Source organism: Quercus lobata, chromosome 6 (genome assembly GCF_001633185.2).
Source record: "Quercus lobata isolate SW786 chromosome 6, ValleyOak3.0 Primary Assembly, whole genome shotgun sequence".
Lineage (NCBI taxonomy): Eukaryota > Viridiplantae > Streptophyta > Magnoliopsida > Fagales > Fagaceae > Quercus > Quercus lobata.
The window spans coordinates 20,355,301-20,383,246 of NC_044909.1; the positions used below are offsets into that span (position 1 = coordinate 20,355,301).

Here is a 27,946-nt window from a genome sequence, read left to right on the forward strand (position 1 = left end):
ATAAGTTTTGTTCATACATGTTGTCTTAATAATAGTCCTTCTAATCCCAGCTTTCTGATTAGTAAAAATGCCTTTAGTGATTGGATACTGGTGCAATTTGTAGGATATGATGAACTTAATGGTGGAGTCCTCAATTACACTAGTGAACTCATGGACTAATCTGATTGAGAGTGAGAGTGGAGTTGCAGATGTTCACGTTGATGAATACATGAGAAGCTTTTCTGGAGATGTGATCTCAAGAGCTTGTTTTGGCAGCAATTACTCCGAAGGGGAAGAGATATTTTTAAAGCTTAGAGAACTTCAAGAGCAAATGTCAAAAAAAGTTTTTTTAAGTGGCATTCCAGTAATAAGGTTTGATTTTTTTTTTTTTTTTTTTTTTTGGGTACTACATAAGAATTTTTATTGTCATTATTATTACCTTACCAATAATTAGACAAATGTGGGTTTCAGTAAAATTTCTTGTCTTTGAATAAAAAATCTCAAATATAGGTTTTAAACCACACTTATATAATAAATCGATTGGTATCTTAACATATTGAAATTCTATCGTATCTAAAAAAACAAATTATCAAACAAAGAGTGATTGCATGTCACAATTTTCAGATATCTTCCAACTAAGAACAATAGGGAAACATGGAGGCTACAAAAAGAGGTCCGCTCTTTGATTATGAAGGTAGTGAAGGAAAGAAAGGAGGGAGCATCACAGAATAATTTGCTGCAAATGATAATTGAAGGTGCAACCAATAGTGATTTTGGTCAAGATGAGACTGACAGATTCATTGTTGACAATTGCAAGAACATATACTTAGCAGGGTATGAGACAACTGCAGTGTCTGCAACATGGACCTTGATGTTGTTGGCCTCAAATCCAGAGTGGCAACAAAGAGTTCGTTCTGAGGTTCTCGAAATTTGTGCTGATCAAATGCCTAATGCTGACATGGTTCGCAAGATGAAGACGGTGAGTATTATATATTTCAGAAAGAAAAAAAATAATGAGTAAGTTTTTCATATATTTCATTTTAACCTTAAAATTTTAAAATGTTTCATTTAAATATTATGCCGCTCTTTGTTTTTTTTTTTACCATTAAAACATGACTGCTAATTGGTTTAAATGAAATTTATTTCAAACACCGAGATTTAAAATAAATTTATCCAAAAAGGTTTATATAAAACCATATGAAACTACAAGGTTTAAATGATATATTTTTAAAACTTTAAGGTTTAAACAAAACGTTTTAAAATTAAATGGCTTAATTGAGAGATACCAAAAACTCTAAGATTTAAAAGGTAACCAAAAAAAAAAAAGTATTATATAATTTTTTGTCATGCATGCTCCATGATAATTCATCATTTATCATTACTTCAAAACATTAATTGATTTTTTATATAGACAAAATTCAAACTTAGGTCCCTTATTTGATAGCAAAAGATATTATCAAAGCTAACAATTTAAACTTGTGTGTTAAATTGGTATCTAGCATATAAGTGCAATTGGTGACATAGGATGCCAATAAGATTTATTGCCTAGATTGCCATGTTCATTACCATAATCATTTGATACATACCTAAAATGGAGAATTCTAAATTCTATCCAGCACTTGTGCATTCAAACTATCAACCCCACACAATCCAATCCAATGTCTCAAATCGGTTTTTCGAGGATCAATGTGGATTATGTTGGGTTCTAAATTAATTTTGAAACTTGGTTTGGGTAGGATTTGGGTTGACAAAATTTTCAACTTAAGTAACCCAATCAAACCCAAGCTATTAATAGCTTAAAAAATATATGTATTTTAAAGTTTTAGTTTGGCTTATTTTATAGTTTGGGATTTAGTTTAAATTTGTTAGTTTAGGTTTTCCTAGACTTAAATTTGATGAAAATGGAATATTAATTAGACTCAATTTTGTAAATTATAATTACTTATTAAATAATGAACTTAAATAGTTGAATGAATCTTTGTTTTTTCCCTTCTAAAACAAATCCATTTTTTTATTGGGCTTGACAAAATAACCCAAACCTAACACCGCCCAACACAACCCAATCCAAGAAATGAGCTTATCTTGGGGAATTTTTAAAGTTACCAGGGTAAAGTTGAGTTGGAGATTTCTCTAACTTATTAAGGTCCGGTTGGATTAAAAAATTACTCCAAAACCTAACTAGACACCCATGCAAACTTCCGTTGGTACCCAAGTCATTATAAAATTTTCCCCTCCTTTTTATAAAGTTTAGGTGAAGCTAATGAAAATCATGGGTAATTTATTAAAGGCCTCAACTTTTTTAATATTCATTGAAGAAAAAAGATGTTCACTGAATTTTTTAATTTTGTTATGTTAGGGGATCACAATTTAACTCCCTACAACTACTCTAAAAATAGGTCTGCGTTGCATGATGTTCAATAACATAAAAGATTTTAGCGTGTTTTTCTCATCACCAATTGATTTTGGGGTAAGAGAAAATTATAGAACTCGTTTGTTACCATTATTCAAACAATAATTTTTAGTATTTAAACAATATTACAAGTATTTTCAAAAAATACAAACAATGTTATTAAGAAGAACGTTACCTAACTGACCTATATAATGATTTGGGTTAGATCAGCCACCCACCATTGTGTCACCTACTGACCAATCTTTGCTTGGTTTAATGGATTTGACAGTTGACCATGGTAATTCACGAATCATTGCGCCTTTATCCTCCAGTGCCAATAGTGTCCAGGGAGGCATTTCAAGACATGAAATTTGGAGACATAAACGTACCTAAAGGTGTAAATGTGTGGACCTTGATGGTATCCTTACACCAAGACCCTGATCTTTGGGGACCTGATGCCAACATCTTTAAACCCGAAAGGTTTGCCAATGGAGTCAATGGTGCATGCAAGCTCCCTTACGTGTACATGCCATTTGGGGTCGGTCCTCGTACCTGTTTAGGGCAAAACTTTGCCATGGTAGAGCTCAAAATTCTTCTTGCTTTGATTGTGTCCAACTTCTCCTTTTCCTTGTCACCCAAATACAGGCACTCCCCGGCATTGAAGTTGATTATAGAGCCTGAAGATGGTGTCAATCTCCTTATTAAGAAGCTGTGAACAATGAGCCAATTACTATTATATTATATAGTACTACTACTATAGTTGGTATTGCAGAAAGTTTTGTTAATTGGTGCTTAAACTTGGATTATTACAAGATCAATGAACATATAGAAGCACTAGGCCCTACATGGTATCTTGTGACAAGACCCATTTCTTATTGCAACAGCAGTTTTTGTTTTGGTTCTGTTAGAAATACTGAATGATTGTATTGTATTTCTCAAGTAATAAAATATACATAAGTGTCTTTATATAGGAGGCAGAGTGTACAATACAAGTAAATGTGCTATACAAGTAAACAAGGTGGGCCTGAAGCCCACATACCCTAATACACGTTAACAGCCCCCCTCAAACTCAAGGTGGATGTGAGACCAACTTGAGGTTGTCAACCAAAGTGCGAAGACGTCCCTTAGGATGTGACTTGGTGAAGATATCTGTAAGTTGATCTTTAGAAGAAACTGAGATCAGCTTGAGAGCACCATGGACAAGATAATAACGGATAAAATGACAATCGATCTCGATGTGTTTAGTCCGTTCATGGAAGACATCATTGTGAGCAATATGAATGGCACTCTGGTTGTCACAATAAAGAGGAGTAGCAGAGAATGTGGATACACCTAAGTCTTTGAGAAGCCACCGTAGCCAAAGGAGCTCAAATGTGGTATCAGCAAGGGCACGATATTCTGCTTCAGTACTGGAGCGGGCCACATGAGTTTGTTTCTTACTTCGCCAAGAAATCAGAGAAGAACCAAAAAGAAAGTAATAGCCAGTGGTGGACCTACGATCAGTGGAATCTGCTGCCCAATTAGTATCAGAAAATGCACGGAAAACAAGAGGAGACTGAGCAAAGTAGAAAAGACCATGGAAGAGAGTGCCCTTTAGGTATCGAAGTATGCACATAACAGCAGCATAGTGAGTCGATCGTGGAGCAGACAGATACTAACTTACATGGTGAACAGCATAGGAAATGTCTGGACAAGTGACAGTGAGATAGACTAGGTTGCCAACCAAGCGTCTGTAAAGAGAGGGATTAGACAACTGTTTCCCCCCTGACGGAGTCAGATGCGCATTCAGCTCAACTGGAGTGTCAACAGTCTTGCTATTAGTGAGTCCAGCTCGAGACAAGAGTTCAGAAGCATACTTGACTTGAGTAATATAAAGTCCATCTGTAGAATGAGTGATTTCAAGACCCAAGAAGTAGCTGAGATGTCCAAGATCTTTCATCTCAAACTGCTGACAGAGAAAACCCTTGAGTTCTTGAATGCCACTAAGGTCATCACCAGTTATGATCATATCATCCACATATAGGAGAAGTAAAATAGTGCATTTGTCAATGCGACGAAGAAATAAGGCAGAATCATAATGACTGGCCATGTAACCTAAGCGAGAGATGGTAAAACTGAATTTGGCAAACCAAGCTCGTGGAGCTTGTTTAAGGCCATAAAAAGCACGCCGAAGGTAACAAACCTTATTTGATTCAACAGAGAGACCAGGAGGAGGTTGCATATAAACTTCTTCACTTAAATCTCCATTAAGGAATGCATTTTTGACATCCATCTGAAAAAGGTCCCATTTTCTGGCAGCAACAACAGTTAAGAGAGCTTGAACAAATGAGATACGAGCAACCGGAGCAAAAGTCTCTTCATAATCAATCCCATACTCCTGTGTAAAACCTTTTGCAACAAGACGAGCTTTGTAGCGCTCAATGGACCCATCAGAGCGAGTCTTAATCTTGTAGATCCACTTACAACTAACCACAGATTTCCCAGGGGGGAGAGTCACCAAATCCCAAGTATGATTTTTAGATAATGCATCAAGTTCCTCTTTCATTGCAATCTGCCACAAAGGGTCAGTGGAAGCCTCACGATAGGTGTGAGGCTCATGTAGTGTAGCAAGAGCAGTGTAACAATGATAATCAAATAAATGTGTAGGAATGGATCTTACCCGAGTTGAGTGACAAGGTGGAATTTCTTGTACAAGATCTTCAGGCGAAGCAGGAGCAGGGGACCTAAGCTCAGGGTTGGGTAGCTTGTCTTCAACCTGTGCATCTTCCACCTGTTCATTAAAAGGTGAACTAGGAAAGGGATCAAAGGTATCTGGTGATTGGACAAAAAAGTCTATAGCAGGATCAGGAGCAACTACAGGAGGATCAGGAGCAGTTACAGAAGGAATATGTGCCTCATCTGGAAAAAGATCTAAAACAGAGGAGGAAGATAGGGAGGCACAGAAGTGAGAAAGCTCGATAAAGGATTGATGTTCCCAAAAGACAACATTGTGGGAGATACGAAGACGATGAGAGATAGGATCATAACACCGATACCCCTTTTGAGTTTCGCCGTAGCCAAGAAAACAACAAAGCCTTGACCGAGGCTCAAGTTTGTTATGCTCATGTGGCTGAAGAAGAACGAAACAAGCAGAACCGAAGGAGCGAAGGTGGTGATAGTCTGGAGGTGACCCAAAAAGGCGCTCATATGGAGTTTGATTTTGAATAACAGGACTTGGAATGCGATTAATAGCATGAAAGGCAGCTTCACCCCAAAAAGGAGCAGGAACTTTGGCAGAGAGAAGAAGAGTACGAACAATGTCAAGAATATGACGAAGTTTTCGTTCGGCTCTACCATTTTGCTGAGAGGTACCTGGACAAGTTAGTTGATGAACAGTGCCATAGGAATGCAAAACAGCTTGGAAAGCATATTGAGTGTACTCAAGAGCATTATCAGATCGAAAAATTTTGATACGTTTGGAAAATTGAGTTTTAACCATTTTTGTAAAATTAGAATATACTTGCAATAACTCAGAACGATGTTTCATATTAAAAATCCAGCTATAGCGAGAGTAATCATCAACAAAGACAACAAAATATCGAGATCCACCAATACTAGAGACAGAGGAAGGCCCCCAAACATCAGAATGAATAAGATCAAAGATATCAGTGGATATTGATTCACTAGTATTGAAAGGCAAAGCTGGTTGTTTTCCTAACTGACATGAAACACAATCAAAATTTTTTGTAGACACTGAACCTAACAAACCTCTAGAAGCCAATTGTTGAACTCGAGAGGAAGATGCATGACCAAGTCGAGCATGCCAAAGTGCAAGGGAAGGAATAGAAGAAACTGCAGTAGCTGCAACAATTGAAACAGGAGCAACAAGTGGAAGACGAAGGTTGTCCACGGGAAACATACGCCCAACTCTAGGACCGGTCCCAAGCTCCTGTCCCGTCCTTGGATCCTGCACAATACACCCAGAATAATCAAAGATAATGCGATAACCTAACTCAACTAATTGTCCCACAGAAAATAAATTGTAAGAAAGGTCAGGAACATTAAAGACACTAGGAACCGAGAGATTGGAGGTCGAAACGGAACCTATATTATGACCAGACATAGTGGAACCATTTGCTGTGTGAATATTAAGAGGGTGTGGTGCAGGTTTAAGTTCAGAAAATAAGGACGAGTGAGGAGTCATGTGATTGCAATAAGCAGAATCTATAAGCCAAGAGGAAGAAGACATACCAGATAAAGCTAAGAGAGAAGAGGAATAAGATGCATTACCAACCATACGAATGACATTGGCGATGATATTTTTAAGGTCATCTGTGAACATGGTGAAAGTGCGTCCTGAAGACTTAGATTGTGCAGAGATGGGAGCCATTGGTTGGACACTCTCAGTGTTAGCAACAGTAGCAGCGGAAATTGACACAGCTGATTTGTTGCGATGATAGCAAATCTCAATATTATGGCCAAAACGTTTGCAAAAATCGCAAAAACGTTTGCTGGATTGTCGGCGACGATTATTGCAACAAGAAGAAGACCTGTCCTTATTTTTCATTTAGAAGCAAAATATGCATAAATGGACTACAAAAATGAAATCTACGCGAAAAACTGGGTAAGAAGCACCTGGACTGCAAAAAGTCAACCCTGAGAAAAGTCAACGGTCAAAGTCAAAGTCAACAGTAAACGGTCAACCACTATGATGACGTCAGCAGGATGACGTAAGCTAAAGACCTTAGCTAGGGCTGACGTGGATGATGACGTCAGCAGGAGCACAGCGGCGCGTGAGGCCCGTGAGTCAATCTCGCCGGAAATTTGGTCGGTGAGTGAAAACGCGTGGGATTCCGATCAGGCCGATTTTTCTCCGGTTATGTAGATCGGAGAAAGACAATTCCGATGAAGGCAGCGATGAGTTGATCGGAGCAACACTGGTGGGGCGTGAGGCGCGTGGACAAGCTGCGGAATCTTTGACCGGCGCATGGGGGCGCGTGAATGGTCAGCTGGTGGTGATTCCGACGGCTTTGTGTAGAGCGGTTGAAGATCTACCCAATGATAGGTCTTATGTCTTAATCGGAGATCCGATGTGGAAGATCCGACAGAAGCAGTGATCTTGGTGGCGGTGATCGAGCTTCTGACGGTGAAGATTCAACCTTTGCACCTCTGACGACGATGGAACAGTTAGGAGAGGGCAAGGAAAAAGGTTTACTGACCAATGAAGTCAAGGCAGCGGAAAATACCAACGAAGACAAAACTGCAAGACACAAGAAAATTAGAGCAATGGCTTTGATACCATGTTAGAAATACTAAATGATTGTATTGTATTTCTCAAGTAATAGAATATACATAAGTACCTTTATATAGGAGGCAGAGTGTGCAGTACAAGTAAGTGTGCTATACAAGTAAACAAGGTGGGCCTAAAGCCCACATACTACTAATGGGCTAATATATCTTTAACACCCCCTCTCAAACTCAAAATGGAAACTTGATGAAATCTTGAGATTTGATAAGGTTGAGAAGATCCCTTGAATGAAGTTTGGCTCTGTGACAGTAGTTTGAGGAAGACAATGGTCTTGTAGTGTTGATGCGACTTCCAACAGTGGCTTGACTATACTGGAGAGTTTTGACGGCAGTAGTAGGAAGCCAAAGAAGATGAACGCAGCAAAGAAAAACACCGAGGAAGACAAAGATTGCTCTTAAATATACCGTAAGGACAGAAAATCATGGCCACAAAAAGGTGGCTCTGATACCATGTTAAATATTAGGATTGATACACCATATTGAATATACTAATATAGATGCGGAAGCGAAAGTATAAAGTATAGAACACAGTAACACACGGGAGTTACGTGGTTCAGCCTAACGGCCTACATCCACGGAGGAAACCCTAAAGGGCTACATCAATAATATATTAAAGTGTAGTACAAATCCTGTGTTACAATGAATCATAACATGTGTATATATAGTAGACTAAACCCTAGACTAATAGACTTCTAGTACAAGTAGGAGACTTGGCTTGCACACAAAGTAGAATTAGGTTTGGGCCTATACTAATGGGCTAATATATCTTTAACAGGTTTCCTTTTTCAACGGTTGAATTATATTGATATCTTATGCCATTTACCAATCTTGATGCACGTATGACAGACATATGCCCCTATAACTAGGCATGTGTTTTGTTTAGACTGCATTGCACTTTATTAGCTATAACCAAAATTAGGTATACGGACAAACAGTGACAACTCTAGGAATTTTTTTCAGGGTGCTCCTTAAGAAGCATAGTTTTTTCCAGTAACGGCTTCAGGAATTTTTTCCAAATGTATTGTTGTTTAGTTGTTTCATTAATTTGTTTGTCTTTTATAAACTATAATTTGTTATATTGTTGTTTCATTAATTATAAAATTATTAATTGTTGTTTAGCCTAACATAATTTAATTTGTTTGTCTTTTATAATGTATTGGTTAATTAAATTATTAATTATTGTTTATTAGTTGCTTTCCCCAATTAATTATTGGTTAATTAATATTCCAAACAAACAAAATTAATTAGTTCAACTAATTACTATGGTTGTTTGATACTTGGAATATCACACTATTACTTAACAAAAAAAAAAAAAATTCAATAAATTGTGCAGCACAAAAAATATATAGACCGTATAGCTAAAGTCCAAGTCTAAAAAAGAGTGATTTATTACATATTTTATAACCATTAGTTGAAGTAATCAACTAGCACACAGCACACCACTGGACCTTGTAGCCTGGTGGTACTCGGTACCATGTGTATCTATGAGCTCGGGGTTTTATCCCCCATAATTACCTAGCAAAAAAAAAACTAGTACACAGCACACAGCCATATTTATTAATTATTATTTGCACACTTGCACTAGTACTAACACATAGTAAATCAAATAAGGCCAATTGCTTGTATCTCACAAAAAGACACCAACACCAATACTAAAAGACAATTAATAATCTCACCTACACCAACACTGGATAAAGCCAAAAACAAGGTAAATATTAATAGAGAGAGAGAGAGAGAGAGAGAGAGAGAGAGAAAGAGAGAGAGACACTAAGAGAGAGTCAGAGAGAAAAAGAGAGAGAAATACCTTGAGGGAGCACTAAAGTAGGGAAGCTGAAGGCTGAAGCTGAGGCAGTGATCGTCACTGACGACCGATTTCCGATGAGGGGCGACGATGTGCTCTGGATCGATCTCTGATGAGGGGAGGCATTGCTCTGTTTTGAGGTTTGCTTTAACGTGATTTCTGATTTAGTGATTTGAGGTTTCTGATTTAGTGATTTGCTCTGTATTGGGGTTTGGTTTTTTTTTTTTTTTTTTTTTGAGAATCCGTGGGTTTGCTCTGTTGGGCTTGTGGGCTTGGCTTGGTGGGCTTTTGTTTTTTTTTTTTCAATTTTTTTTTTTTTGGTTCTTTTTTTTTTTTGAACAAAAATTTTTTTTTTTTTTTAATTTGAGGGTGTTCCTAATTTTTTTTTAAGGGTAAATAAATAAATAAAATTTAATTATTATATTATAAATTTTTTTTTCAAGTCAAGGTGTTCCTGAAAACACCCTGAGCATAACGTGGTGTCGCCACTATGGACAAATAATGTGGGGTGCCTAACACTTTTTTCACTTGTAACTGAACACTCAAATCTATGTTTTTGGTTCGAGACACTACTTGACCTAGTGTAGATTGGAGGAACTAGACATTGGAAAAACTAGCTTCAAATTCAAGTGACTAATCATCTTTTTTTTTTATTATTATTATTGGTAAGTTATACACATACCTAATAGTTCTCTACCCATAATCTTACCCTCCAACTAGAACTTGAAAATGGAGTGACCAATTATACCTTAAGCAATCTTTATGATTATTAATGACACCTCCATACGCTCTACATAGTTCCAGCACACCGGTATAACACCATGAGTACAAGTAGTGCAAGTGATAAATTCTCACACATTGAGAGGGACCATCAACTCGATAACTCTAAACCTCGAAGTCGTCATCCCTCCACAAATAGGTCAGGTCGGGCTAGGTTTGACAATCAACATATCCAATAGTTAGAACTCTGTCATTGGAATGAGTTTGTGCAGTATGTTCAATTTCTTGAATTTTGTGATGTATAGAACATTGTTTGTGCATAGATATAGGTACTATAAGAAATTTATGGAAAATTATACAAATTATTGAATTTTTTTTTTTTTTGTAAATAAATTGGTACAAAATTGTTTGATAAAAGATAAAGCTAATTATATTTTTCTTGTGCCTAACCGAGAGCCTTGTAAAATTATTATATTCAACTAATCCCTCCATCCCGAATTGATAGGCCCATATTTCAAAATGAAGTCCTTTTTGAAAATTCAACAACAGATAAATTTCTTCCATTACCCATTACTTGATTTAAAAATTGAATACCCCTCCTTCTTTAAAGTTTGAATTAAGAATGTTAGTTTTGGAAACTTATACATTTTTTATATAATGATGATGTTCCTTTAAAAAGTTGAATTTTCTAAACAAGCCTAACAAAATTGGGATGGAGAATAAGATCAAAATGCAAAATCACCCCTCAAGTTTTGGGTCAATTGCAAAAACATCCCCTAAGATTTCAATTCTACCTTATAACTCCCTGGGGTTTCTGGATCTGCCAATTTGACCCCTAAGACTAAATTAGCTCTTATGAACAAAAAAACTCACATAACCACATTAAGAAAACCCACTAATTGATTATAGCCACTAATCATGCAAAGTTAATGTGATTTTTTTTTTCCAAAGCAACTAATTGAAGCTATTCACAATGGTGAATTTGATGTATTTGAAAACCTCACGATTTTATAACAAATAATTGAAACTTTATGGGATGTTATAGGAATTGACCCAAGCCTCTATTCTTTTTTTTTTCCCCTGCCGACATTTTTTCTTTTTCTTTTTCTTTTTCTTTATTTTCTGCTGAACAATAGGATACTTCTTGAATCTTGACCGATAATGTCTATGTCGTATCTCGGTTCACCTACCACCCTACAATTATTATTCCTGTGCTATGATTGAGTTGGCATCTTAATAGTCCTTGAATTAGATAATCCTTCGAAAGAAATTGAATGGAATTCACGCCACAACACATATTGTTTTGTACGGCAGTAGACCTTAATTTACTTCGAATTCTAAAGTCTTTAGGCATTAGCTAGGCATGGACGACTGAGGAAGTTCACGTCTCCAACGTGTCTCACAGGTTGTTCTGGCGTGGCGTGCTAGCCAATTTGTGTTAACCCCCTAAAATGTACAAAGAAAAAGTTCTACCTCCAAATCATTTAGAAGAAAATTCTTCCAACCTACAACCTTGCGATTAATAAGACTATTCAAGTATATTTTTAGTTACATGACCAATTTAATGGAGCGTGATCTGTATAAAATTTTATATAATACATATGGATGATAGAGGACAATGTACCGATTAATAAGACTATTCATATATATATTTTTAATTACATGATCAATTTAATGAATCGCGTGACTTGTATAAAATTTTATATAATACATACCGAGTGTAGTTTTTCTCTAAATTCCAAACCAAGTTGGAGGAACCAACATGATAACTCATAAAAATATCAACATGTATTATTTTAAAAAATCACATAACTCGTTAAATAGGTCATATGACTAAAAGTACACTAAGATAATTTTATCAATTCCCCACGTTGAATTGGAGGAATTTTCCTCCAAATCGATTTATAAATAAACTTTTATTAGTTTGAAAATAACATTTACACGCGTGAAAGTGGAATTTGAACCAATAAATTTTACTCCTCACTTTCTAGCTAAAATTTTCTGATGAAATTTTGAATGCCTTCCTATGATACAACCCAAAAAACGAATTTTATTTGACAGAAAATTAGAAATTTAAATCCTTTACCCATACACGGCAAAGAATTTTAAATTTTAAAACATTGTCTGTATCTGGATAGGAATTAAGCCAATAGATACCTCGCAAACAAGAATGTACCCAGCCAATAGTTAAATAGTTTATTCAGAAATTTAAAAATAAAAATAAAAAACTAAAATAAATAATAAATAATAAGGTAAATTCTAGATAACTGCCCTGAGGTCTGGGGTAATATCAAACACATTCAAGATAATTAAAAAGCAATCATTTTAGTCCTAGAAGACAAGTGTCGTTACAAGCCGTTTGTTCACTACACAAAACAAAATTTGCACAGCTTTTTTTTTTTTTTTTTTTCATTTCCAAGGCAACAAGTTCAGAAAATGTACCCCACACCATCTGTTCCGGCCAGGCCAATATCCTCTCATTTGAGTCCAACAAGTTTTCATCATTTTTGCTCTTCCCAAAAGCAACAAAGGGCTCTTAATATAAACTGGAAGAAAATAACCCAAATCAGTTGGTTCAATGGCTCTTTTTAGACTTCATCAGAGTTAGAATTTCAACTCTCACTCAAAAAAAAAAAAAAAAAAAAAAAAAGAGACTAAGCAAAGAAAAATAGGGCTTCTGTTCAAGTTTTAATCTAAAGAAAGGTACAAATTAGTTCTTGATATCAAAATATAACTAAACTTCTTGTAATGGAAGAAGTATTAATTACTTCAAAAATAATTGATTTAGTTTTTGTTCTGGTTTCTTTTGTAGGTTCTTCTTTTAGCAACTTGGCTCTTTTGCTTGGTGATTTCGACTCTTCTGGCATGAAAACTTGGATTTTTTTTTTTTTTTCTCTCTCTAAGTTGTAGTTTTTGGTATGTAAAGAACTTGATCTTTATGGAAATGAAAGGATAAACATTAAAAAAATTTGCAAAATGCATTTAGGTGGGCAGGAACAAATGAGTGTGGGGTATCTTTCTAAACATTCATTCCTGGAAATGGAAAAAAAGCTGTGCAGCTTTTGTTTTAGGTGCAGTGAACAAACGGCATGATAATAGTGTTTGTGTTTAAGGACTAAAATGGTTGTTTTTTAATTGTCTTGAATGTATTTGGTATTACCTCAAACCTCAAGATAGTTATCTGGAATTTAACTCAAATAATATCAATAGAAAGAATATGCCAAAAGATGCTCACGAACAAAAATCTCCATCTAAAGTGCGACTCCCGTGCACCCTTTAACTTTTTCTTTTCTCACTTTAATTTAGGAAGTAATCTTTTGTTAACTAAACACAACGCCGTAAAATTTAACATTGACTTAGAAACTTCAACCTGAAACCAAAATTAGTATATCAGAAGTTTCATCTATTTATATTCTTCTCTTAAGAAAGAGAAATACTATACATGACATTTTTTTTTTCTTTTTTTTCTTTTTTTGTGGGGGATATGACATATTTGAGTTGACAAAAATAAAGACTGATAGCAAAGAAAAGGTCTAATCCAAGTTTGGACCAAACGTAAGAAGTTTCCGGGAAAATAATCTTAGTAATAAAGTGGCTAAAAGTCCAAAAGAACGTAATGCGGCTTTGAAGAAAGGCATTGATTTTCCAACACTATGATTTCAAATTTCAAAGCTCAACATTAGTAGAGAAAGATCAAATCTAGCCTTGTCCAGTCATCTTCTTGGCAACCAGAAGAATTTATGCAAACCTTGACTGATTCTTTTAGTCCTGTTATAGGGATCAGTTCTATATGACACCAGACCAAACTAAATATTATACACCTACTAATGGTGACTTTGAATAATAGTGCAAGTTGTTGAATGAAGGATACATGATGTGCTTCAAGAGATATGTATCAATATTGTTCTAAATCAGCCTGGGGCAAGCGGCTCCATCCTCGACAATAGCCTTGCCCGCTCAAATCTTTGGACATATAACACCTCAACTTTGCAAGGCAGGGATCAGGAATGTCCAGTTAGTGCCGCAAACTGGATTACAAACTATAACATATCCTACAGCATACACAAAATAACAGAAATCCAATTTCCCAGAATATTGTGAGAGAAAATATAAATCAATACCACCTATAAAACAACCATAAATCCACCTGCATGCCCCAATTTTATTTCATCGATTTTGATGTGTATATTGAAATTTGAAATCACAAGAAAAAAAAAAGTAGTTGTAGAACCTACAAAATTTGAACAACCCTAGTGCTTAAATTGAGATAATTGCAGCAAACCATTGAACTTGAGGCAGTATCTTGATCAGCCGAAGTATTTGCTCTGTGGAAAAAGTACACTCTTCCTATTGTTGTTTAGACTTATTTGATTCAGGCATGAAGAATTTATAGCCAACTTCTACACATTTATTTCTGGCAACTTTCTTCTGAGATATACTCCAACAGGTCATAGTGACCATACCCATGAAACAGCACATTTATGGGACTCTCTTCATCCTTTCGATACTCTTCACCATATTTCGCTATGTTTACCAAAGCACCTGATGTTCTATTTATCATGAAGACTGATATTGGTGTCCTGTAGTGTAAATACAATACATTAGATGCAGAGCTTGATATAAGTTAATAGATACGGAGTACTTGAACTTGGAATGTGAAGTTAAAGTTCTGTTTTAATGTTGGGTGCATTTGGATACCATATTGAGACATTGAGACTCCATCATGGTCACAGACGATCAAGTAGCACATCCTTCAACCCAAAGGGGTTGGTCTAGTCTTTCCCAAAGCCTCATGAGATCCATGAGGTCCTAGGTTCAAACTCTTAACTAGCATCTTGCAGTCATCTTCCTTCCTATGATTAATTGGTATGTGGGGGACCTATAATTACTTGGTATGTGGGGGAAAAGAGGACTACACATATTTGAAAGAATAATCGGGCTCTCAAAGAGCTCTGGACACCTACATCAACCAAAGAAAAAAAAAAGTAGCACATCCTTCTATTTTATTTAACTCTTAATCCCATACCATAACTATAACATATGGTCTTAAGAAAAATTGAATAACTTCATAAAAATGCACATGATAGAAATTCAAGGGTTGTGTGACCGTGCTTTTCAGTGGGAAAATTGGCAACATGATGAACATCTAGTGTTTAAAACAAACTGAAAATCCGTATCCACAGCAATCAAAATCAGAAGTCAAGCTGCTAAATTGGTTTGTAACAACTTTTTATTTACATATGTGCAATTGGATGTTGGATACTTTTTTTACTTTTATAGGTCATTACACACACAATCAGTAGGTCTTAAACCCATGACCTCATCCTCCACATTGTTCAAAAAAGGAGAGGAGACAACATTAAGCTACAGCTCATTGGCTTGGATGTTCGATACTTATAGGAAGATTGCTTTAAAATACCAAGTAAAATGATCACAATTCATGAAAGACTCTAGAACTCACTTCAAAACATGAGAAGCCATCAGCAACTCAGGCTCTCCACCCCAAACATAAGGTTGCTGAATTCTCGTCACATAAGCATCAAAATCTCCTTCGATGAACCTACACATGTTAACAAAAAACCAAATCAAAACTTTGTACACCGACCCATTAAAGTCACACTCCCAACCAATCATCACAAAAGCCTTACCATTCAGTTTCCTCTCGCCTCCTTGAAAGCTCATCCACCACCTACAAAAACCACTTTACAGGTTATAAACAATCAATGTCATGAACTTTCCAACTTCCAAGTTCCATAGAAAGCTCAAAGCTTTTATTATGAATAATAGTAATACTTGAGCTCTTAATTCATCAGCAAGTTCTCTCTGACGATTATCATCCGGAGCTGCTACCCCACTTCTCAAGCAAGCCCCATGTGCTATCGCTCTAAATAGGCATCGCCCATCCGCCAAAACCCCTGCAACACCAAATAGCATCAAATTAGTAACAACTAGAGATATAATCAAGCCAAAAACAAATCCGACTATTAAAAGTTCAAGATTGTTCATTTAATTTTATTCTGAACAAGAGCCGAGCTTAGTTAATTTTGTTTTCAAACAAGCCTGAGCTTGTTCAATAGCTACTTAATTAACCTATTTTTTTTCTCATACATTATAAACACACTACACGTAAAATTTGTTACAACTAAAATATAGTTTGTAATATAAAAATTAGATTCAATCTCCTGTTAAAAATTACTATAACTTTCACTACAAAACACACAAATTATATTTGTTTATGAATTGCAAATCACAATTTGAAATTATTTATAACTCATTATTTACAAACATAAAACTGATTAGATTATATTAAATGGATTGAAATCGGAGTTTAATAAATCACCTGTGACTCTGTAATCATTGTTGACAGTGTTGTTCGTGTTCGATTCAACCAAAGCGGAACCGTCGATCATTTCCTTCTTGTTATTATCGCAGCCGCCGATTCTCTCTTCCGCCTCGGCGTTCTCCTCAGCCGCCACCGAATCGAGGAGCGGCGGCGAGTTGAGGCAAGCGCAGACGCCGAAGAGGAGCCAGGCGGAGTCAGGCCTGTGGAGCCACCGCGCGGGGCGTGCATCCCACGCGACGTTCCACGACCCCTCCCCTCTCCTCTCACACCGGAGCATCGACTTCCTCCTCAGCCTGAGGCTGATGTCTCCTCCTCCGCCGCCGCTCCGGCGACTCGAGCGAGTCGACGACGGCGTGATCGCGTGCCATATCGACGCCGCGCCGCCTCCGACGAACGGGCCTTCTAGACGACACGCCGTCGAGTGGTGGCGGCGCCGATTGAACGACACGCCGCCGTTATGGAAGCGCCTGGGGTTCTGGTGGTGATGAGCCGCCGAGCCGTGAAAGAATGAATGGTAAGAAAGCGAGGTAAGGATCCAAGGCTTGGGACGAGCACACAGTACACCAAGCATCACAAAGAGAAAGCGTAAAATTTTTTTTGGAGTATATGCTAACCTGCGCTACCAGGGGTGTGTATCCCTGCTTAACCTACGCACCCATTTGAAAACTTTGTGTTTTCGCTTAGTAGCGATAGATATTAAGCTGTGGAAACGTAGAACGCATTTTTAAGTTTTTGATAGCTGAGGTTCTGAGAAGGCCAAGCAGAGAGATGAAGGGTTAAGTGGGGTCTATTTGAAAAAATTGAAAGATCTGATTTTGTTTTGTTTTATGGTTTTTTTTTTTATTTGGTTATAATGTGATTGGTGGAAATTAAGGCATATTCTATTATAAGATTCGAGAGAGTTCTTTTTTTTTTATAAGTGGGGCAGGTAGAGTTTGTTGAGAGTATGTGAATTACGAGAATGGTGTTGTGGTGAGGGGATTTTTGATTTTGTGAGTGAGAGTAGATTTGTCAAAATGAGTTTGCACGTGGAAGTTAGTTAAATTTAAAATAGTTTGGTCACGTGTTTGCCTCGAGAATTGGAAATAAACTTTTTACCTTTTTGAGCAGAGTAAAAATTAAGTAAGGGCATCTAGAGTCAAATTTTTAGCTTTTCAGCCCAAGAAAAGTCATTTTATCTATATTATTTTCCCGTGTTAGTAATTTTATTTTCACATTTAACATAATAAAATAATATTTTATTTTTTCGAATACAATTAATAAAATAATATTTCATTCAATACACAAAGATATAGGACGAGAAAAAGTAGTGTGAACACAAAATAAAATGTAAGAGAAATAATAAAAAATAAGAAAAGTAGTGTGAACATAAAATAAATAAAAATAAAATAATATTTCATTTTTTCGAATACAATTAATAAAATAATATTTCATTCAATACACAAAGATATGGGGCGAGAAAAAGTAGTATGAACACAAAATAAAATGCAAGAGAAATAATAAAAAATAAAAAAAGTAGTGTGAACATAAAATAAATAAAAACAAAAACTTATCTTTCAACTACATTGCACAGCCAAAAATAGTTGTACACTGTAACTGTGGAGCCAAAAAATATTGCTCTGACTTCACTATTGTAGGGTACATTTTAAGTTTTAGTGGTGCTAAAAATAACTATATAGCTATTTAGCACTACTATTGCTAGTGCTCTGAGGCAAGTATGCGAAGATTTTACCTCAATTGCTGTCATTTTTTTATAAACTATTATTTTGGTTCTAACATTGCCTCCATTTGGCATAATTAATTTTGTCAACTTATTTTAGTATTTAGCTTATTTTTGTTATTATTTATAGGTTTCACTACACTTTTTGCTACTATTCATAAATCTCATTATACTATTTTAGCTAACTTTTACTTTTATCTACAGTATTTTCAATTAAAAAAAAAATCAGTTTCAACAAAATAAACATATTCTAAACAATCTATTTGTTAATTTGATTTATAATATTTTAATGGTTTCAGTTTAGTTTTTTACTTTTGGTGTTGTTTCTAAAAAAAAAAAATTTGGTGTTATGTTAAAGCAGTCATTGCTGTTAAAGATGGAAAGAAAATACTGACATAATTAATGATTAAAGTAAAATTTTATTTTTAGGCCATTTAAGATGCTATTGCCAGGTGGTTTAAACTAAAAAAACAATTTATGTTCATCTCCTGTGCAAGTAGGTGAGTCAAAATTGGGAACTCAAAATCCCTTTTTTCTTCTTTTTTTTTTTTTTTTCTTTGTCTTTTTAAGAACGTGTAACTTTTATTAAGAAGAAGATAAAAACATTAATTGACATAAGAATAATTTTGTATATTGGTTATTAGTCACTTAGCACCCATCATTTAGCAATATGGACTATTTTGATACAATACTAAAAGGTTAGGAACTAAAATTACACAATTAAAACATTATGAACCAAATTGACACATAGTATAAATGTTAGAGACCAAAAGGTCCAAAATGTTAATTGTCCCCCTCCCACCCCCTCTCTCCCGGTTGTCTTTGGATAAATTATGAAACGCGATTAATGTATTTCATTTTTTTGTCTTTTCAAATTCGGTTAATTTCTTTTAGGTAAGTTTTAACTTATAAGTCAAAAAAAAATGTTTCTCAATTCATGATAAAATAAGTAGAGAGGAGGTTTTTAAATATTGTAAGGACGCGATTCGTAGCGGACCGTAACAGTGTCGGGTTCGCACGTGAAAAGGCTCCTAACAATATCATTTGTAGAGCGTGGGTTTGGAAGGCTAGGCCTTGATCGACAGGCGGTGGGTTTTTCGCGGTGTTCGTACAAGTTTAAGTTTTCCTTCACCCTTGGAGTCTTTCTCCTGGAGGTGGGCTGGGAGGCTCTGGATTTTGGCCATTTTTTCCAACCCCTTCTTTAGGTTACTTGTTTTTCCTTTTATATTTGCCTGCATTCATTGTCCTTCGTCCACGTATAGAGTCAACCTTTCCAAGTTTGATACTTGTCCCATCAGCCCATATTCAAAGTCGTTGGGGGTGGTGGTAAAAGCCAAAGAATGCGGCTCTGTCAGGTTCAGAGCATTGAATGGCAGCAAGGGCAGCTTTCCCTGGATATTTTAGATCTTTCTTCCTAGTTTCAGTCCTATACCATTTTTACCCTTCTTTCAGTGGGGACTTTGGGTCTGCCGAGGACTGAGCTGTCCTTGGCGGTATCCCAAGGCTATTTTGTCGAGTTTGGGCCATAACCCTCCTCAGCTTGGGCCTTCGGATTCTCCCCGGGTAGATGGGCCTGGCCCATAAATCATTTGAGCCCCACAATAGCCCCTCAAAACCCGGCTGTCCAACCTCTTGGTTGGAAAGGGGGGTTTTGGTGATGCCGAACCTCTTCCCACGGCCCAATCAATTTGGCATATTAATAATGCTGGCGGCTCTTCATCTGTCCAAGAAATGCGCCGGTCTATGAGACAGTTTTTGATTTCGCGCTTGATGCGCTCTTACCGTTTGGGTTTCCCAAAACGTGCTTTTAATGACCGCTATTTACGAGACTACTTTAATTCGGCGATTTGTTTTGATGGGGTGGAGAAACGGAACCGGCATGTTTGTGTTGGCAGATTCCTTTGGAGATCTGAACTTATTAAATGTCTCCCGCTCCACCCTCTGTATAAGAAGGAAAGGAGGAGGTTATTGTTTTTGTAAAGAATTCCTTCTCATCCCTCTGAGATTTGAAATACTTGGCCTCCCCTAGGGTTCATTTTGCCCACTGGTTCATAAACTAAATCGTGATACACTTTATCATAACAACGAGTGATGCAGGAGCCAAACCCCTCCCATAAACGCCATGTTCCAATAGAGCTCATTATGGCTCGATCGGGACAGGGATGGCGAAGACTCAAAATCAACCTCACCCTTCTTTCAGTCAATATCCGAAGCAGGAACTTGTCACGTCAAACTTTCGGCGTGACTGAGTCGAGAACACCCATCATCAGTACCAACCGCTCTCCTATGAGCATACCTAGTATGACTCCAGTGTGTTGGGAGTCAGGATCGAGGCAGGGACTAAGTGTCTCTACTTCTTCCTCTCTTCCTTCACTGGGGCTATTCTCCGTCTCCCTTTCTTAGTCTTCCCAGCACCAGTTCCATCCTGGTGCTTTCACTTCTCCCTCTTTTGCTCCTTTTTTACTCATGTCCTCCATCCTCTTCATTCATCTCCTCCATCTTCTTCATTGATTTCTTCCTTACTATTTCCTTCTCCGCCATTTCTTCCCAAAGAAGGTTCCTATCATAATATGAGCAGTATTGAGGCAAAGATTGGAGAGACTTTGAAGACGAGTTTAAAAGACGCCTGGCAGTCTACTTATCTGTATTACGGATGTAATTGTCGCTTAGGCAGTTCACATTTTGTATAGGCTCGTTCGAGCCCCTCTTTGTACATTGTAATAATTTTTCGTATTAATAAAAATCGTTGTTATTTTATTTCGCATGTTTTGTCTCTATGCCTTCTCTTTTTTTTTTGAATCTACAAACGCTGCTCGGCACAATAATATAGCATCTAAATCAATGACGACTAAGACCAAAAGACTTGATAATAAAAAGACGTCGCCATAACTTTAATAGAAATGCTTGGCACAATAAGGCCGATCAGTGAAGAGTAATACTTACCCCATGCTAGCCGAGGAGAAAAACGAAGGCTTGATGTCATGTAAGGAATAACCATTTGAAGATATATCACCCACCAAATGAGCGGCCTTCTTATATGACTAAGTGCTGGGGCGTTCCACCCCCTTCCTTACACCTTTATTGGCCTCAACCTTTTATGGTGTTTAAGCCGTGGATGAAGTGACCTGACATTTTTATCAAGTATCCCATCTTACGAGATTCAAACCTTTTCTTATCCAAGTATTTGGTTTCCCCATTGGCTTGGGTCCGAGGACCATACAAGGCCTTGGTTCTGTCCAAAACTTGTAATTTTTATAATCTTTTGTACTTGGTTTCCCCATAGGCTTGAGTCCGAGGACCATACAAGGCCTTGGTTCTGTCCAAAACTTGTAATTTTTATAATTTTTTGTACTTGGTTTCCCCATAGGCTTGAGTCCGAGGACCATACAAGGCCTTGGTTCTGTCCAAAACTTGTAATTTTTATAATTTTTTGTACTTGGTTTCCCCATAGGCTTGAGTCCGAGGACCATACAAGGCCTTGGTTCTGTCCCTGGGCCCATATGCTGAACGGGCCTGGGCCGCGAATTTACTGGGCCCACAAATTGAGAGGTATTTCCGTAGTCTTTGATCACGCGGTACTTCTTGGCGTCCCAGTGTTCGAGGTGCGCCTTCTCGAGACTCCTTTAACCTCAGGGTTGCAGACGACGTTGGAAATCGAGCCAGAGACGTTTTGTCTGTAGCGTTCCTTGGGACGCTGCGCGAATTAAATGCCACCGGTTTACTTCTGGGTATAAATGGGATAGGGGATCACTTCACTTGCACATGAACTCTCCTGTTCCCTTCGGAACTATATTTCTTCCATATCCGCGATCTTTCTTTCTAGTGCCACTGCCTCAATGCAAGATGTTTGAGGCTTGGATAGGGATGAAAGGTCTCCGCACGCTTCAGAGGCACCGAATCCTCAAGGTGGTATGGTGCGGACAAGGATGGCACAGATTCAAGCCAGTCCTCCGTCTTGACAGGAGGAAGATGATATTCCTCCTTCTTTTAATCAAAATCCGAAGCAGGTTCTGGTCATGCCAGATTTCTGGTATGTCAGAAAAAGGAATTTCCGCCATCAGCGCCGTCTGCCTTGTAGCAGGCAAATTTCTGCGGGGGCTTCCCAACTTCCGGCTCCCTGCACCTTTTCTGTAGATGGTGTTAGCCTGAGGTCAGGTTCCCTGCACCTTTTCTTTACCGGTGCAGGCCCCAAGTTGGGTTCTTTTGCTGCCTGAGTTATGGGCGTGCAAAAGCACTGAGGAGGAACAAGGTCTCGAGGCAGTAGCCAACTTCTCCTCTGTGCTACCTCCTCGGCTTTATCTTCACTCTCTTGTATTCTTCGTTACTTACGTAGTTAACTTCAATGTAGGCTTTGTTTCAGCTTTCCATTGTACACTGTACTGTTCCCTTGTCTTAATAAAATATGTGTCTATTTTTCTATACATATCTTTCTTCTCCGTAACCACTACTTTATGCATGAATATTAAATATGAGCTTGCCCTTAATGATATTCTAGGCAAAGAAATGCCTTAACACAGATTCCTACTAGTTTAGACTTACAAATATTATCAAGCATAACAAGGTTAATCATCAATAAATTAAACTCTTGGAACTAACCGGGATAACGGCTGAGTGCTGCACGATGCATGCTAGAGCGATGTCCGAGTACGATAAACTCTAAGTAATTCGTCCGAGAGGGTAGCCGAGTAGCGAGGGGTTTTGGTTGTGCTTTTGGATAATATGTTGCGCCGTATCGCATCAACCCCTTTGATATTGGGGGATCAGAGGGTAGACCGATGAATCCGCGCAATCAAGGTATTAACCCATCTGTTAACGCGGAGCTCTCTTCGGATGGATTTTGAGGTTTATGTGCCATAGTTTTTTTTTAAAATAGTTGGTTCCTCATCCAGGTAGTTGGTTTCCCCAGAAGCTTGAGTCTGTGGACTATGCAATGCCTTGGTTCTGTCCAAAACCTAGTTTTCCACATCCAGGTAGTTGGTTGAGTCCCTATGCAATGCCTTGGTTCTGTCTAGTGGTAGGTTTCCTGTCCGACTATGCAATGCCTTGGTTCTGTCCAAAACCTAGTTTTCCACATCCAGGTAGTTGGTTTCCCCAGAGGCTTGAGTCCGAGGACTATGCAATGTTGGTTCTGTCCAAAACCTAGTTTTCCCCATCCAGGTAGTTGGTTTCCCCAGAGGCTTGAGTCGAGGACTATGCAATGCCTTGGTTCTGTCCAAAACCTAGTTTTCCACATCCAGGTAGTTGGTTTCCCCAGAGGCTTGAGTCCGAGGACTATGCAATGCCTTGGTTCTGTCCAAAACCTAGTTTTCCACATCCAGGTAGTTGGTTTCCCCATAGGCTTGAGTCCGAGGACCATGCAATGCCTTGGTTCTGTCCAAAACCTAGTTTTCCCCATCCAGGTAGTTGGTTTCCCCAGAGGCTTGAGTCCGAGGACTATGCAATGCCTTAGTTCTGTCCAAAACCTAGTTTTCTCTTTGTGTGGGATCTTGGCTTTAGGGGAGTTAGCTCCTCAGCCAAGCCCCTAGAGTTTATCCATACGGTTAACGTTACCAAGTGCCTAGTTTGCTCTTTACGGGGGACCTTGGATTTAAGGGAGTTAGCTCCTCAACCAAGCCCCTAGTCAAGAAACGTAGTCCCTAACAGAACTTTATACTAGAACTCTATAACCAACGGTTAGATATAACGAAGAAACTCTATCGACCCACTTCCTATACCAACACACAAGCCTTTCCCACAGACGGCGCCAATTGTAAGGACGCGATTCGTAGCGGACCGTAACAGTATCGGGTTCGCACGTGAAAAGGCCCCTAACAATATCATTTGTAGAGCGTGGGTTTGGAAGGCTAGGCCTTGATCGACAGGCGGTGGGTTTTTCGCGGTGTTCGTACAAGTTTAAGTTTTCCTTCACCCTTGGAGTCTTTCTCCTGGAGGTGGGCTGGGAGGCTCTGGTTTTTGGCCATTTTTTCCAACCCCCTCTTTAGGTTACTTGTTTTTCCTTTTATATTTGCCTGCGTTCATTGTCCTTCGTCCACGTATAGGGTCAACCTTTCCAAGTTTGATACTTGTCCCATCAGCCCATATTCAAAGTCGTTGGGGGTGGTGGTAAAAGCCAAAGAATGCGGCTCTGTCAGGTTCAGAGCATTGAATAGCAGCAAGGGCAGCTTTCCCTGGATATTTTAGATCTTTCTTCCTAGTTTCAGTCCTATACCATTTTTACCCTTCTTTCAGTGGGGACTTTGGGTCTGCCGAGGACTGAGCTGTCCTCGGCGGTATCCCAAGGCTATTTTGTCGAGCTTGGGCCATAGCCCTCCTCGGCTTGGGCCTTCGGATTCTCCCCGGGTAGATGGGCCTGGCCCATAAATCATTTGGGCCCCACAAATATAAATTAAATGAGTTTATGGTAGAGTTTCTAAAATTTAATAAAATTTGGTAAATAATTCGTATGTAAAATATATAAATGGTTTGGATTGAAAAAAATAAATCAATTTTGTCTCGAACCTAACTCGTTGCCAATTATGTTCCTAATGCTAGTTTCGAGACGATCCTAAATAGATATATACTACTTCACACTTTATTTAAAAACTCTCAATTAGATTTTTATTATTTAGATAAGTATAAAGCTCTCATACCAATAACATAAACACAAAAAGGAGTAAGGGAATATTTAAGATGTCATTTAGCCTTAAAATTTTTTTTTTTTTTTAAAGAGAGAATATTTAAGAAAGGGAATTCTATGGTAGAAGATGTATCATTACCTTTGTTGTTCTCTCAAAAAAAAAAAAAAATACCAACTATATAGAAAGACCTGTTACGTAATTGTCCACTGTCCCAAGACCCCAATCCAATTCACTTTCCAAAATTCTTCTTTTTTTACCCTTTTTTTTTTTTTTTTTTTTTTAGAGTTTAAACCTATAATATCCGATTCTAATGATTGTCCCAACAACCCAATCCAGTTCTCTTTCCAAAATTCCTTTTTATTTTATTTTATAGAGTTTTAACTTATAGCATGTAAGGACACGATTTCGCAATGAACCGTCACAGTATTAGGTTCGCACGGAAAAAGGCCCAAACAATATCATTTGTAGAGCATGGGTTTGAAAGGCTAAACCTTGGTCACCAGGCGGTGGGTTTTTCGTGATATCCATGCATGGTTAAGTCGTTTTCGCCCCTAGAGTCTTTCTCTTGGAGGCGGGCTGGGAGGCTTTGGTTTTTGGCCATTTTTCCCAGCCTCTGGCATGAATTACTTTCTTTTCCTTTTATACTAGCTTGTGTTTTTTATCCTTCGTCCACGTATAGGATTGACATTCCAAGACTGATACTTGTCCCATCAGCCCCTACCCAGAGTGGTTGGAGGTGGTTGAAAAAGCTGGAGAGTATGGCTCTGTCAGGTGCAGAGTATTGAATGGCAGTAAGGGCAGCTTTCCCCGGTCGTTACACTTTCCAGCATACCCTTTTCTATTGGCACAGATATTTTAAATTTTTTCCCAAGTTGTTTCTATACCATTTTTGCCCTTTCTTCCGAGGAGACTTTGGACTGGCCGAGGACTGAATTATTCTCGGCTGTATCCCAATGCTATTTTGTACTTGCATTACCGTGCCTGGACCATAACCTTCCTCGGCTTGGACCTTTGAGCCCCAACGAATAAATAGAGCTGGCCCAAATATTGTTAGGCCCCACATAACATTCTCGAAAATTGAACTCTAGATCTTTTATTCGACTATCAAAGATTTTATCAATTGAATTAACTAGAATTCACTCTAAAAGTTTTTTTTTTTTTGGATCCAAAAGTCCTTGTTTTGTGATGAAACATTTTTTTTTCCTAGAAATCGTAAAAATCATAATTTTTTTTTTCTTCAAAATAAAACTCCACACATAACATCAAGTCTCACTTCCACATAACTCTTCACGCAATTTGATCCAAAAAGTAAAAGTTCCTTTGGAATCAACTCTCATTTTTATTCAATCCACTTTAAACTATTACACTACAGTGACAATAATAGACTAATAGTACACCATCAATGTCACAGTGCCAACTGAACCGAAACACCAGAGCTTCAGCTAATCTTCGTAAACAAGTGCAGCAGCATCATTCTATAAGGAAAGTGACTGAAGACACACTTTTGACTTTACCGTAATCAATGAAGTAAAAAGAAAAAGTGAGCGTAACAACTTTTACCAAGGCATCCAATTCTATCACCAAAAAATTAGTGGATTCCAATCATATAAAGTATAAACTACCCAATTAAAAGCATGAGATATATTCCTAGAAGCCCAATCCAAGTATTACACTTGAAGTTATGCTAATCTTCCTTAAAATTAGCTACTTATCTATTTAAAGTTCAATTACCATGTATTGGCGAATAAATAAGGATATAAAAGTTCAATTGTTCTTTCCAACCGGCATTTTACTTTATACTATTGGTGTTTTTGGATGGCATGATATAGACATTTGAATTCGGGCAATTAAAATTTGGGCTTGTTTGTTAGTGTTATTCAAGTATTGTTGCTCAAAATGATATGAAAAATTGTGGTTTAAAAAATGTTATGAAAATACGTGTTTAAAGTACTCATAATGTAAAAAATGTGTTTGGTACCAGGTTTCGAATAACATATTTTAAAGTATAAAAAACATAATTGTGTATTTGGTATGTATATATGTAATTTTTTTTTTTAAGTGATGAAAATAATACTATTTTATTTAAAGAGAAAGAAAAATAAAGAAAAAAAGAAGAAAAAAGAAGGACAAAGTGGTGGGCTCGTGGGAGGAAAAAAAAAAGTTTGGTCTTGTTAAAGGACCCCACGATTTTTAACTTATTTACAGAAAGACCATTCTGCAACATTACTTGAAAAATAAAAACCTGTATGAATGAGTTTTCAAAATATATGTTTTAAACACTCTTGATAAAAAAACTCCTACCAAACACATTTTTCTTTTTTGGGGCCCAAAGTTTTTGGTGTGTAGATACTGAAAATGTTGTTTGAGATTGCATATCAAACAAACCAATATCTTTTATAGACTATTTAAAAAAAGTTAAAATTTTGGATTTGACAAATCCACAAATAATTTTAAAACCTTAAAATATTAGAATTTAAAATAACACCTAAAATCAATGGATTTCAAATATATTAATTTAAAATCTATATTCAAATCCAAATCCAAGTTTCTAAACTCAACTTATAATTATATGAGTTCTATTCCTAAATCAGCTAAATCTATCACATAGAAAGAGTAAGGAGAGAACCCAAAAAGAAATGGGCCCATGTAATATTTTGAATAGTTTTTTGTGTCGAGTGCGTGTGTGTGTTGCTACTTGCTACACTTCTATTGAGCCACAACAGCATAGCATTTTAGTTCATTTGATCCATTTTGACCCAATTTGGTCTATTTCAGTATACTTTGGTCCATTATTCTCTCTCTCTCTCTCTCTCTCACAATGAATTTTTATGTTTTTTAATATATCTACTTTTGGGTTGTTTTAGTATTGTGTTTTTTGAGTTTCCCATCACAAGTCCTCTCTTGCCCTCTTATAGCTTTGATTTATTTTTGTTTGAGTTAATTACAAGTTTGGTAGTGAGAATGAGTTTATATCAAAACACAATTTACATGGCTATATATTTGAATGTACATATTAATTATTTGAGTAATATCAATTATGATTATGGGATAAGTTTTGATTATCGTGATAATCTCCTTAAGACAATGAAAA

At 37.2% G+C, this 27,946-nt stretch overlaps 2 protein-coding genes across 2 annotated transcripts; one reads left to right on the forward strand and one right to left on the reverse strand.

Annotated features, from left to right (window-relative positions):
* The first annotated feature begins 100 nt into the window (after positions 1–100).
* Positions 101–3,265, forward strand: LOC115995494 (cytochrome P450 714C2-like). The gene is made up of 3 exons (XM_031120081.1): positions 101–351; positions 604–958; positions 2,658–3,265. The coding sequence occupies exons 1-3, from the start codon at positions 107–109 to the stop codon at positions 3,081–3,083; spliced, it is 1,026 nt and encodes a 341-aa protein (XP_030975941.1). The 5' UTR covers positions 101–106; the 3' UTR covers positions 3,084–3,265.
* Positions 3,266–14,289: 11,024 nt separating this feature from the next.
* On the reverse strand, positions 14,290–17,319 carry LOC115995495 (deubiquitinase OTUD6B-like). The gene is made up of 5 exons (XM_031120082.1): positions 16,516–17,319; positions 15,969–16,090; positions 15,824–15,864; positions 15,637–15,735; positions 14,290–14,755 (listed from the first exon to the last, which is right to left on the reverse strand). Exons 1-5 carry the CDS (start codon positions 17,087–17,089, stop codon positions 14,584–14,586), a joined length of 1,008 nt encoding a protein of 335 aa, XP_030975942.1. The 5' UTR covers positions 17,090–17,319; the 3' UTR covers positions 14,290–14,583.
* Positions 17,320–27,946: the final 10,627 nt, after the last annotated feature.

What these genes read in the sequence shown, in the direction of transcription:
- LOC115995494 (XM_031120081.1), top strand. Translation starts at nt 107, where the DNA reads ATGATGAACTTAATGGTGGAGTCCTCAATTACACTAGTGAACTCATGG. An exon ending in AGTGGCATTCCAGTAATAAG is followed by an intron (nt 352 to 603) that starts GTTTGATTTTTT and finishes CACAATTTTCAG; the next exon opens with ATATCTTCCAACTAAGAACA. An exon ending in TGGTTCGCAAGATGAAGACG is followed by an intron (nt 959 to 2,657) that starts GTGAGTATTATA and finishes TGGATTTGACAG; the next exon opens with TTGACCATGGTAATTCACGA.
- LOC115995495 (XM_031120082.1), bottom strand. Translation starts at nt 17,089, where the DNA reads ATGCTTGGTGTACTGTGTGCTCGTCCCAAGCCTTGGATCCTTACCTCG. An exon ending in CAATGATTACAGAGTCACAG is followed by an intron (nt 16,091 to 16,515) that starts GTGATTTATTAA and finishes TTGGTGTTGCAG; the next exon opens with GGGTTTTGGCGGATGGGCGA. An exon ending in ATGGCTTCTCATGTTTTGAA is followed by an intron (nt 14,756 to 15,636) that starts GTGAGTTCTAGA and finishes TTTACACTACAG; the next exon opens with GACACCAATATCAGTCTTCA.